Below are 12,514 nucleotides of genomic sequence, written 5' to 3'. Positions count from 1 at the left end.
ATTCTCCATTTATAGGGATGAGCCCAGGCTGGTCTCCAGATGACTGGTTCCTGTGAACAATCTAGTCTTTTAACATACCATTAAATGTTTGACCACAAGTGAAAACAAGTGTCTGCTTAGTCGTTCTATTTTGTTTATAAAGCAGAAAAATAAGACACAGAGCTAAACTGCAAAATCATTATTTAATAGTCAATTCTTACGTTGTTTATTTTTCTAAATTTTTACACATCTCATCAATAAAAGCTCACAGGGTTATTCATGCACCCCCACCAAAAAAGAAAAAACAACCATTTTGTTATGATCTCTCACCCTCACAATACCCATTTTGTTTTGCCAGAAACAAGCCAATTTGAAATAAAAGGAGAGTGAGGAAGAGTAACTAACAGTGCAATCTTATGTGTGTTGAGGCTTGCTCCCAGGAAAATGTGCATAAGATTTCAGGCTTAAAATCTTATCTACAGTCTTTGTCAATTTGTTGTGACACCCAAGCTTGGCAAATCTTGGCTTGTTCTAACTACAGTTTGCTAACAAATTAGAATGTGAGACTGGAATAGAAGTGAAAAGCTAAACTGAACAACTGCTATGCTAAACCATGATTAAACCATAGTTTAGTATGATATCTGAACCAGACCAGTATATTTTTACAACAAATGTATTCTACTTAGTGAATTTGCTTGTGTTTCAAATGTCATATACTTAAAGATTGCATTACTGAGAATGAGTGGAATATAGGTTACATAGGAACTGGCTTAGTGGCTAACCTGCTCCCTGGACTATCATGAGTATAAATACTTAGATGTGGCAACTCCGGCAGATAGACAAAGGCCTCAATTTAACAATCCATGATTGAGTTAATAAGGATCATCTTCACTGAACAGATGGCCAGCACAGCAACTAATAATCAGGGAGAAGGAAGTAGAGAAGGCTGAAAGCAGTCATCTTTCTACCCAGAAAAGGTAACTGACTTTTCTCAATGATAGCAATGAACATTCATTAGCCACCCAGAGGACAATCTGTATATGGATGAATTTTGATAGAGAAGTTAGTATTCTGTGTAAGTGGACCAGATGTAGATGTAACCGAAAAACACAGATTTAGGGTTTATTGATGCATAAATAGATCGTCCACACAGAGAAGACTAACGGGATTCTTCACATATGGTTTATCAGGGACCTAAATGAAGCATAACTTTCATATTCTATAAATAAAATGTAATAATTTAAGCTACAGACCGATATTCAAAGTAAGGAAGTTAACATATGCAACCTTTTAAAAAAAGGTGATTTCCCCATCTCATTCAGTGTACAATTAAACAACTGAAATTAAATATATGATTCACCATTTCAGTTGTTTGGGAAATTTACATACTTCAACACTGTTTATAACACTATTTTATAGTTTTACTTTAATATTATCAGATAAGATTTACCAAATTTGGTGAGATCTCTTTTGGTATTACTTTCTAAATTCCGAGAAGAATAAGATATCGCAGAAAAATGCTTTGCACACATTTGTCTTATATAGGATTTCTGCATTTTAAATAGCAGCTTACAAATACTCAAAGAGTTCCCTGCTCCCACGCCTGATCACTACAAAAACTGAAAAGAGATTCAGGACTGGCAGTTGTCCTTGCTAGAGACATTCAGTTATGTATATTTGGTCCATTCATTCACAGTATTGACACGAGCCATCAACAGCTGCATAAGCTGCAAATGTTGGGTATATGTTAATTGGCCTGCTGGGTTTATTTCCCAGATGTTTTAAACATTTTAGGAACTCTACTTTTTTCATGCCCTAAAAAGTTTGCATTGTAACATAAAACAAAAGTACCACTGAAAGATAAATTTTATTGCATTCTCAGACTTTGGCTTCCATATCAACCACTAATGTATTCTAGAACTGAATATACAAGAATAACAAACAAAAGAATAACACATTAAGATAAATGTGCTAGTCTTTAACATGCCATAAGACACTTTGATATTTAATATAAAGTACTAATTTAAGGACAGAATCTGAAGAAGCCTATGTGTGAGCACAAATTCTGCATTTGTGTGATTATGGTCAGTTTTTCTTTGTGATAGTAGATCCTGTCTTTCAGTTTAAGCATGTACAACAGGGGTGTTGAACCTAAGGCCTGTGGGCCGAATGTGGCCCCTGGAAACAATTTTGGCCTTCCTTATAATTCTCTTATATCTTGAAAATATGAGCAAGATTTGCATATTTTCTCTTCTGACATTTGCAGCTAATGAGTTTCTATGCAAGAACGAAGTGCTTACTTCTGGCCATCTTCTGCTTAATGATGTCACTTCCAACCCTCAGCAGGCACCATGAATGCTAACTTCGGCCCTCTGTACAACCTAGTGTACAAGATCATCTGCTGTGAATGGCCAATGTGCTTATCTTGCATACATTTACCCTTTACACAGAACTGTTACAGATTTTATGGCCCTACTTGTTTATAACTTTCTCTACACACATGTCCATGTGGTGTTCTGTCATCAAAAGCACCTATCATTAACAGAAGAACTTTTACACACGCTCTCTCTTCTTATAGCTATTATAAGGGCACAATCCTAACCAGATCTACTCAGAAGTAGGTCCTATTTTGTTCAATGGGGCTTACTCTCAGGAAAGTGTGGTTAGGACTGCAGCCTAAAATTTCTACATTTTTCATAGTAGTAACCAGTAATATTACTAAAAACTTAGTTTTACAAATAAAATTAAAACATGGTAAAGGCACAAAGACATAATTATACACCCAAGGAATGTAATTTTAGAAAGAATAAAAATAATAAAGAATAAAGCACCTCACAAACTGATAGTTGCATAAACTTTCAGAGTTCCAAGAATATCCGAACTGTAAGCCACAAAAGCTTATGCCACAATTAATTTGTTAGTATTTAAGATGCCCAAAGACTTTGTTGCTTTTGGGGTTAGACTGGTATAGCTAGCTCTCAAGAACAGATTCTAAAAAGGTTCACAAACGGCTCCAATTGGGATGAAGAACTTGAAAAAATGTATTCTAGCAAATTGTGCCATTATTACCTCAATAATATAAAGGACAATATTCTTGTAGAAGCAGTATAAAATGCATTTAGCAATCCTGCTATAATTCCAGGCACCATGGACCAAGAGCAAGTTCTTCAAATACTTGAACTGCAAATGAGAATAAAAAAGCTCAGATATATAAGTGCACAGTGTTCTTATCTGTCACTTAACAGAACATTATACATTTTTTATCTTTGGAAAAATTTACCTGAGCTATTGAATAATCTGAAGAATTAGCTGCTTGTAGTCCTTCATTTCCACTAATGCCAACACCAACATGTGCTGTTTGTATCATACTAACATCATTTGCTCCATCACCAATTGCCAGTGTTACTACTTTTACCTGCTTTTTAACCATTTCTACAACTTCAGATTTCTGAAGAGGTGAGACCCTAAAAATAAATATAAAACAATTTGAGATCATCATCATACTATTTTATATTTTCAAAAGGCAACAAAAAGTAACAAGTACTACTGAGGGTTACAAATCTGGTCACAGACTTCTGAAATGCCTAATATTAGCAGATTCACATACGCAGAAGAAAATATGAAGCCCTTTCAGCCTGTGCATGATATATTGTGCACACACACAGCAAAACAGAACTTGTGAACATGTAAGAAACGCTTGTGCTTATTTATTGTATAATATTTCATACAGGTGTGCCCCAGTATCTGGGGGTTCCATTCCAGAACCCCCTGCGGATACCTGAATCCATGGATACCAGGCAGTGCTGTAGCTAATGAACATGTAGCCCGGTGCAGAGCTCAAAATGATGCCCCAGAAATGAAGTCACAACCGAAAGTGACATCATGCCCGGGCTTTATAAAAAGTACAAATTGGGGGGAAACCTGCCTCCCCCCCAAGTAGTTCACCACCCACTTGATCTGTTACCTCTCCCCAGCCAATGGCATAGCTAAGGCATCTATCTGCTACCTGAGATCAAAGAAGATTTTGTAGTTCCCCCCCCACAACAAAATCAAATTTAATTAAGTAAATAAATAAAAAGTGTGCCCCTTATTAGTTAGAGATACTGTGCTGGCATGAAGAGGGAAAGTTATTCTCTCCCTGCTAGCTATAAGAGGAGCACCACTTGAAAACGTGCCTCTTTACCAGTTAGCAGGACTAGCTGTATTATGATATATGGAAATGTATCATAATACATTTATGTATTATGAGAGCTGACTCATATTAACACCTTATTGGTTCCATGCTGTGTGTATCATAACAACATCTCATTGGCTGTCAGAACAATCAGTCTCATAGGTCAGTTTGGAGTTAAAGAAATCCACTTTTTGTTCCTTCATGGAGTTGTGTTTTTGTTTTCTAGTTAATTGGTCATAACTTTTGATAGAATAGAAATATTCTAATGTAGTTTGTTTCTTTGCATTCTACATTAAATTACCTTTCCAATGATATATAACATGATGGTATTATTCATACATATAAAGGTTTTCACAATTTTGGCCACTAGTGTCAAGCTCAGCTTGTTGCCCCCTGCAGCTTGTTGCCTGGTACAAGTGCTACTCCTTGCACCCCCTTAGCTACACCACCGATACTGGGGACACCCCGCCTTCCTTTCAAAGGCACAAAAAAATCATTTCCAATTTTGCAAAAAAAAAAAAATGGAAGGAACTTTTTTTTTTGCTTTAACTGCCATTCTGAGGCCCACAGAGGCCATAAGCATACATGTGCAGCCTCTGTGGGGCTCAGAGAACCCTCCAGAAGGGTGTAGGGGGCCTTCCAGCATCTGTGGTTAAGTGAAACAGTGGATACAGGATCCATGGATATAGGGGGCCCCATACTATTCTTTAACAATATTCCTAGGGAGGTTTATAAACAATAAAACTAAAATCACAAAGAAATGCTTGTACACTCATTTGCCTGACTATAAGTCTGTGAAATGTTAATAGCGCTTGTTTCATTTCAGTGTAACATGACAGGTTCTTAAGTTTGTATTTGTAGGTTGTGTCTGATCATCAGTATTCACGGAAGAATCCATTCCCAGACCTCCCACAGATACTGAAACCTGCAGATAATGAAATCTGTGGGTCTTGGTATCTGTAGCTCTCCAAATGCAACCTGAGCAGAGCTCTGGTCGTGTTCAGAGGGCATTCTGAGGACCGGGGAAGCCGCGCATGGCCGCTGCAGCCAGAATCCACAGGTTTCAGTATCTGTGAGAGGTCTGGGAATGGATTCTCCTGTGAATACTGAGGCATCACTTTTACAGCAATATTAAACACAATTATTTTAGTTTAAGGCAAAAACTAACTTTTGTGTTGTACAAACTGGGGACTAGTTTAAAACACAAGCAAACAAACAAAACAGCAGATGAGATAGTGAAACTGTTTCTGGACTATGCCATTTCAGCAGCAAGATTGCACTGCTTGGATAATTATCTGGTTAAAAACTCCCTGAACGCATAACATTAGATATCTGAATCTTCTTTCTCTGGAAAGATTCCTTCCACAGAAAGAAGCACTTTCTGCAGGAGGAAGGAAACCTTACGATTCAACCCAGAAAGGATTGTTCTAACCTTCTTCTTCTGCTGCAATGCAGCCCCGAGTTAAGGGAACAAATATTACCTTGAAGAGACCACTGTAACCACCCCCATAGGATGCACTGCATGCCCCATGGCTGCATTAGCGCTGGAAAGTTGGATAGGATTAGGCCCTCAGTTATTTCCCCCCTCAGATCCCTTCTTTCTAGACTGAAGAGCCCCAAGCATTGTAGTCTTCCCTTGTAAGAAAGGTGCCCCAGCCCACTAAACATTTTGGTCACTCTATTCTGAAACCTTTTCCATTTCCACGATATAGGTTCAGACTGATTACCTACAGTAATTGGGACCCACAGTTTTATCCAACAGTGGGCTCTGAACCTGGTCCTCTGAATGCGACCAGAGTTATGCTCCGGTCATGTCCAAAAGGCTTTCTGAGGGCCCAGGAAGCAGTGCGTGGCCTCCCTGACCCTCAGAAGGCCCAAAATCACAAATTCTAGTTTTCAGCTGAAAACCAGAAGTTACAATTTTTGGCCTTCCAGAGGCCCTAGAAGGCCTTCTGAGGGTCAAGGAGGCTTCCCCAGCACTCACAAGGCTCTCTGGGTGTGACCAGAGGACAATTCTGGTTACGTTTGGAGGATTACAGGGTGTCTGACCCCTGGATTTCATTATCTGTGGAGGTTCTGGGAATGTAGATGGAGGCACGACTGTATTCTTTTTGAGACGTGGTGACCGGAATAGAACATAATAATCCAGATATGGCCTTACTACCTGGTGTCCTATGCCATCTATTTGAAAAATGGCATGATAATATTGGCTGTTTGAACATCTTTCTGAGAATGGAATAGGCCTTCTTCATAGCTGCTGCACACTGGGTTGCAGCAGCATAGCTGGAAGGAGTACCTCCACAACTCTTATTTAAAATCACAGGTCCCAAACCCACAGGAAAGGAGATGGGACCTGTATACAGTTTTTCAACAAAAGTAGTGCACAAAGTGGTTTATATGGTAAAATAGATAATGGTTTCCTGTCCCCAAAGGGCTCATTATCTAGAAAGAAGGAACAGCAGCAGCAACCACTGGAAAAGATGCCATGCAGGAGTGAAGAGGGACAGTCGCTCTCCCCCTGTTAAATATAAGAGAACACCACTTTTAAAAGGTGCCTCTGTCCAATGAGCAGGGGCAAGTATAAATCCCATTCTAATCTAAGACATGATAATTTGGTCCCAGCAGCCTCGCAATCCATTTTGCAAATCTGAAAGCTTTTAAGGAAAGTTTATTTTGCCACATCTGGTTGAATACATTTTGTATATATTTTGATATTGTCTACCACATCACACGTAATGCAAGAGACAGTGGGAGTGTCAGGGGTCAGCAAGACTGAGCACTTTCTGAGGGCCCATGCCCAACAAAAGGTCCACCCAGTGGGTCCAACCACCTGAATCCAACTAGTTTCAATCGGCCATTACAGATCCCCCCATTTGCCAATGGGGAGAATGAAAAGAACAACTGCTTGCTGTTGTCACCAATAAAGCTGGGTTGTAGGGCAGCAGCAGAGCTTTGTCCCAGGACCTCCAGCAATCTGGCTGGCACCAAATGTTTCTTCTAACTGGATCTACAGGTGTAAAAGCATGTTAAAAAATATGCTTTTCTTCCATTGCTCTTTCTGTAATTTTTTATTTTCTTGAAACACTAGTCCGCAAACTAATTAAGATCATACATTCAAGTAGAAGTAGAAGATTATCCTCTTTTTGGAAATGAACATTTCAAAATGTGTATGAATATTTTATATTTAGACAAAAACTCTTACCTGCAACAAATAACAGCTTTACATGACAGAGCCAAATCCAGGAAATACTGCCTGACACCAAATGTCAAGGCATACTTCAGTGTTTTCCCATCAATAATAAGAGCAAAATCATTTTCCTTCCTCAAAGCATCACCAAGAGTGCTGCAATGATGGCTTAACGTTTCTCTTGTTCCCTGTTAAATACCACCAAAAGATATATTTTGAAAGTTCATCTAATGGTCACATATTGTTTAGTGGAAGATTTACTTATTACTTACACAAGTATACCAATTCAGTGGGATTACATCAATATCGTTTGTATTGTTTACTATAAATTACTTGAGATTATGAAAAAGCATCAAAATGATTGGATGTTAAGCATTATGTTGAAGTGTAGAAAAGTGAATCTTTTAACCATTTTTAAAAACTGTGCATGACTTCAAGGCTGCAATCCTAGGCTCGCTTTCCTGCAAGTAAGCCCTATGGGCTACAATGGAACTTTTGATTAAACATGCATAAGATCGGACTAAAAAGTAGCTGAATTGTCAAAAGAGTTGCCTAATTCATATCAGTCGGTGTCAGGGGCCCATAAGTTTTTCTTTTGTTACTTTTAGAAGACAAGCTTACTCTTTCCTTCTTTAGATACCAAGATTGATCAGTTTTTCTTTCTCTCTTAAGAACAAACTACATGTTATAATAAACACATGTGTTAACCTTGTTTTCTTTCTGCTAAGTGTGGAGGTGGGGGGGCATCCAAAACATTGTGAAAATGTGCTGGAAGGGGTAGGGGACATTAGCTCTGATTTTCTATTTTACTTTTAAACTCACCTATCTTTTCACCTTTAAGTAATTCACATACATCATCTCAATAAACTTTATTATTATTATTAGAAAAATTTATATCCCGCCTTTCCCATTCCGCAGCAGATGCCCAAGGTGACTTATAGATCTCCATAATAAATGTACAACGCATCATAACCATTAGAGAGGTAAGAAAGAGGAAGAAAAACATAAGAAGCCATTAAAACATTCATTTTAACAAACATTAAAACATTAATAAAGAAAACATTGGAACAGAGCATAAACCCAACACGCACTGTTGAGCCATGGCGGGGGGGGGGGGGAACTGACACGTTAGTCCAGGGAAGCAGTCAAGCCATAGCATGATGGCAAATAGTCACCTATCCACCAATTGCCAAACAATACAGGTATAAGGCTTTTTGATGAGGGCTCAGAACATAACAGTAAGGCAGGCTAATATTATTATTCTGATATTGCTGATGGTATTAACAGTTTTAAAAATTGTATTAATTTTTATATAATCTAAGATTTGTTATTTTCATACGGCAGTGAAGTTTCAGGCTGATTGTTTAGACTTTAGAGGACATAGTGCCCTCCGGTGGCCACATAAAGGTTCAGCCACATGTAGTCCCAGTTCCAAACTAGGAAATATTTGGGTGCCTTTGCTGAAGTTGTGATATGATGCAACTCCCTCATTTCTTAAAAGAAATCACATACTGGTACTCTGTCACTTGTTTACTAGATGCTCGTGGGCTTCCTGTTTTGTGTTTCATACTATTTTATTGTTAATATGACTGGTGCATAATTTGCAGAAATATAATGTAAGCCCTGGTGGGATGCAACAAGGAGGCAGGAAAAAGACACAGCCCTGCCAATCAACTGATAACATAGCAATAGCAGATGTCATTGGCTGATGGCTACTCTAACTGATGCATGGGAGGGTGGATGTGCAGCTTCTGGCCAGAGTATGGCTGATTCTTAAAAAGGGCTTTAACACAACTCAGGGAGGGGGAGAAAGCAGAGAAGGAGGTGAGAGTTGAGTAGAAAGGTGAAAAAAACGAACAGGGAACCAAGCTAAGTGAAAAGAGTACAGCAGCAAGGATCGAAGTGAGAACAGAGGCAACATCAGGAGCCGAGACAAGGGATAGTGAAGGGGAACCCACTCCTTAGAATCAGGAGGAGGATAAGATGGAAGATGAGGCCAAAGCCTCATGTAGAAGGATGGGCATGGAAAAGAAAAGGAGGAAACAGATAAGAGGAGATGTGACAGACCTGGCACAAGAAGAGTGGGGGAGGGAAAAAGAGAGAGGAGAGAAGTGGGTAAGTATAAGGCAAACTGGCTACAGACACTTGGTGAGAAGGCAGGGAAATAGGAGGAGGTAGCTTGTCTAGATCTGTACCCACCCCGGGGAGAGGTAGGGGCAGCATTTTCAGAGACTAGGAGTTGATCACAGACAGGGACCTGAAAATCATAATGGGCCAATAGGTGACTTGGGACCTACGACATCTGCAAGGACCATATCCTGGGCTGCACTATAGGAGATGATCCGCCACCTAACAGGTCCCCAAAGACCCATAGAGATGGACAGTATGAAAGGGTGAAATCTACGTAGGTGACACTTCCCCTTTCCTATTTATGAACATCTATTGTTGGACCAAACAAAGTTATTGGAAGTGCACCCTGGTGTCTGAAGGGATATGTCAGTGCCCTCCGCAAACCTCCTGAAGGTAGAGCACATTCCCCCCAGAAGAGGAAGTGGAGATAACATACTTAGACCAAATGAGAAAATAATGCATTTCAGTTATAGATTTCTTGAACAACTTATTCCAAACAGGTAATGCATATTAATTCTTCCAGATGTTTCCCAAGAGATCTCTGCATTACAAATGATGGTTTATAGACATTGCAAGAAATTTTAGTTATACTTACATCAAGAGAGCCTTCATTTAAGAGAATTAGCCCCATGTTCTTTCTCAAAAGTTTACAAGAATGCCCTAATAGATAAAAATTTACTTCATGTTAAGATTATTCAATATCATAACTGCAATTTATGAAAATACAAATCTTCAGTGGTGTCATATGTTACTCAACATCAGCTACAAGAATATTGTGCAATGGCTAAAATGCACCTGTGACATGCTTTCATTTATTATGCAGAAAGGCCCTACATTTCTGATTCAATACCAAACTTACTCCACTTCAGAACAGTTTTTCCCTAATGTCTAAATCCAGCGACTGTTGTCAGCAATGTCAGGGACCATGTTTTCCAAGTAAAATAAAAATGAAGGCACATTTTAAATTATCTGTAAATTCACATTTTCTAAAGAGTAGGGGACGTAGTTGTTGCATTCAGGAAAGTACTTCCTCTTGTCTACAGGGAAGACCAACTTGCTTGGATACTACGAGAAGTAGCTACTCAGCTTCTCAAAGTGTCACGCAACCTAAGCCTCTCAGCTTCTTCAATATGGTAGTTTTCTGGAACAAAAAGCTCAAAGATGTGACAAAAGAATTTTTCCAGGATGGGACAACTGCATCCCCTGGCACCATGCAAGGGTCAAACCACACATTAAGGAAGTGTATTGTTGGGCTTTAAGCATAAAAAAATTACAGCAGCAGCTGTGAAGGTGGAGAATAAGGATCAGGACCATGGTGACAGGGATGGGAACTAACCATTCTACACTGTGATGTCAACACTTCTCTCTAAGATGTTATTTTTTCCAGGACAAATGGAAGAGGATTCTGTAAGGAATGCCCCCTTTCCTCTACCAGGGAATAAATACCCCAAGCACTGTGATCCCAATTCTGATTGGTTCTTCCTGCAGTTGCTATTTTTTAAAAGGTGAAAGCCCTAACATTTTAGCATTGCATCTGGTCTGACCTTTGGTCAGAAAAATGAACATCCAAAGCACCACTTACTTGTTTCCAAAGATAAAATGCAACTTTTTCATTTTTTCCCCACTATCATTTAGATATTTTTTTTAAATGTTGCATGCGAACCTAACATATTACCGATGTTAATAGCAGTCTCTTGCTTATCCCCAGTAAGAATCCAGATTTTGATATCCGCTTTCATTAGCGTTTCTATTGTTTCAGGCACTTGGTCTTGTAACTTATCTTCTATGGCTGTAGCTCCAAGTAACTGAAGATTCTTGAAAAGAACATATCCAAGAATTACAGGTTAAAATAATTTTTAAAAAAATTCCAAATAAGCTACTGAATTTTGTGACGAATCCTCCAATCTTATTGAGGGACTTATGAAAATGAATCTTATGGCACTGGATCACAATTCATGGTGTAGCACTACAAAAGGCAAGTCACTGTTGTGAGTTGCAGAACTGCTGGCACAAACAGCCAGAGGCCCTGCATGCATGCCAAACGCTCACCCAAGTTGCACCAGAGCAGGTAAGGTTGTGGCAAGGATGGTTCAGGGCAGGGAACAGGGAGGATTGGTGCAGCTTGAGGGCAGGAGAGGTTGCAACTTGATGACAGCTGCACATCCCAAATTCCTATCCCCCTTTTCCCTGCCTGACACGCCCCCTGATGCTCCTTGGACTTACACCAGCTAAATAGATGGCATAGGTCTGAGGAGACCCATTAGAGGCCAAGTGGCTTATGGGGAAGTAAAAAATATTTTTTGCTTATCTGGTGTCCCCTCCACCACCATAAGAGTGCCTGCACTCCATCAGTGTGGCTGCATTGAACAGGCAGGTGAGGGATAAGGATTGGGCTTCTCGAAATAATATTTAGGATCGAGATTAAGAAAATTAACCTTAAACACTCATTTATTTGGAAATAAGTTCCATATATTTCTGTGGCACTTAATTCCAACCAAGTTCGCTTACTTTTGGACTGAATATATAAATCATATGCCTAATTTGGAAAGCTTTTGGAAAAGTTGGAAAGTCTTCAGTGCCAGATAGTTTAGTACTTGCATTTATTTTTTTTCTGTAGTAATGGTTAACGTGACAAGGCGGAAGAGTACTATCTGGCCCTGTCATAATTCCTGAAGCAAGCCAAACATTCTAGCCAAACATTAATCCTCTTACTCTCTTACCTCCTACCTGAGGGAAACTTTTTACCTTTCCCTAAAGACAATTTGTATACGATTATATACAATATACAAATCAAACAACCAGGCATTAGGCCTGGCTCTAGCAATGATCTATTTGAGAACTTGGACAAGGAATATGGAAAGGGCACAGTTTGTAGTACATGTGCAGCTGAAGACCAAGGTCAAAACCACCAAGTACCCAGGCCCAGAGCATACAAAAGTGTTTAGAACACAGGCCAGAGATGTCATGAGCAAAGGTTCGTACTTTGACAAGATGTAATTATTTGATAGCAATTGATGTAGTGTTACATCATGAAACAATATCAG

General features: G+C 39.2%; 1 protein-coding gene across 6 annotated transcripts in view; it reads right to left on the bottom strand.

Annotated features, from left to right (window-relative positions):
• Positions 1-12,514, bottom strand: part of ATP8A1 (ATPase phospholipid transporting 8A1) — a 106,836-nt gene that overhangs the window by 22,764 nt on the left and 71,558 nt on the right. For 5 of the 6 annotated variants that reach the window (XM_066631770.1, XM_066631769.1, XM_066631773.1 and 2 more), the window contains 5 exons: positions 11,146-11,284; positions 10,066-10,130; positions 7,356-7,528; positions 3,260-3,443; positions 3,049-3,159 (listed from right to left, as the gene is read on the bottom strand). In XM_066631770.1, the coding sequence (XP_066487867.1) occupies positions 3,049-3,159; positions 3,260-3,443; positions 7,356-7,528; positions 10,066-10,130; positions 11,146-11,284 (672 nt within the window). Of the gene's footprint in view, positions 1-3,048; positions 3,160-3,259; positions 3,444-7,355; positions 7,529-10,038; positions 10,131-11,145; positions 11,285-12,514 lie in introns of all 6 variants that reach the window. The other variant, XM_066631772.1, reaches the window with a different exon arrangement.

Source organism: Tiliqua scincoides, chromosome 6 (genome assembly GCF_035046505.1).
Source record: "Tiliqua scincoides isolate rTilSci1 chromosome 6, rTilSci1.hap2, whole genome shotgun sequence".
NCBI lineage: Eukaryota > Metazoa > Chordata > Lepidosauria > Squamata > Scincidae > Tiliqua > Tiliqua scincoides.
This window is presented reverse-complemented; position numbering and strand designations above follow the sequence as displayed.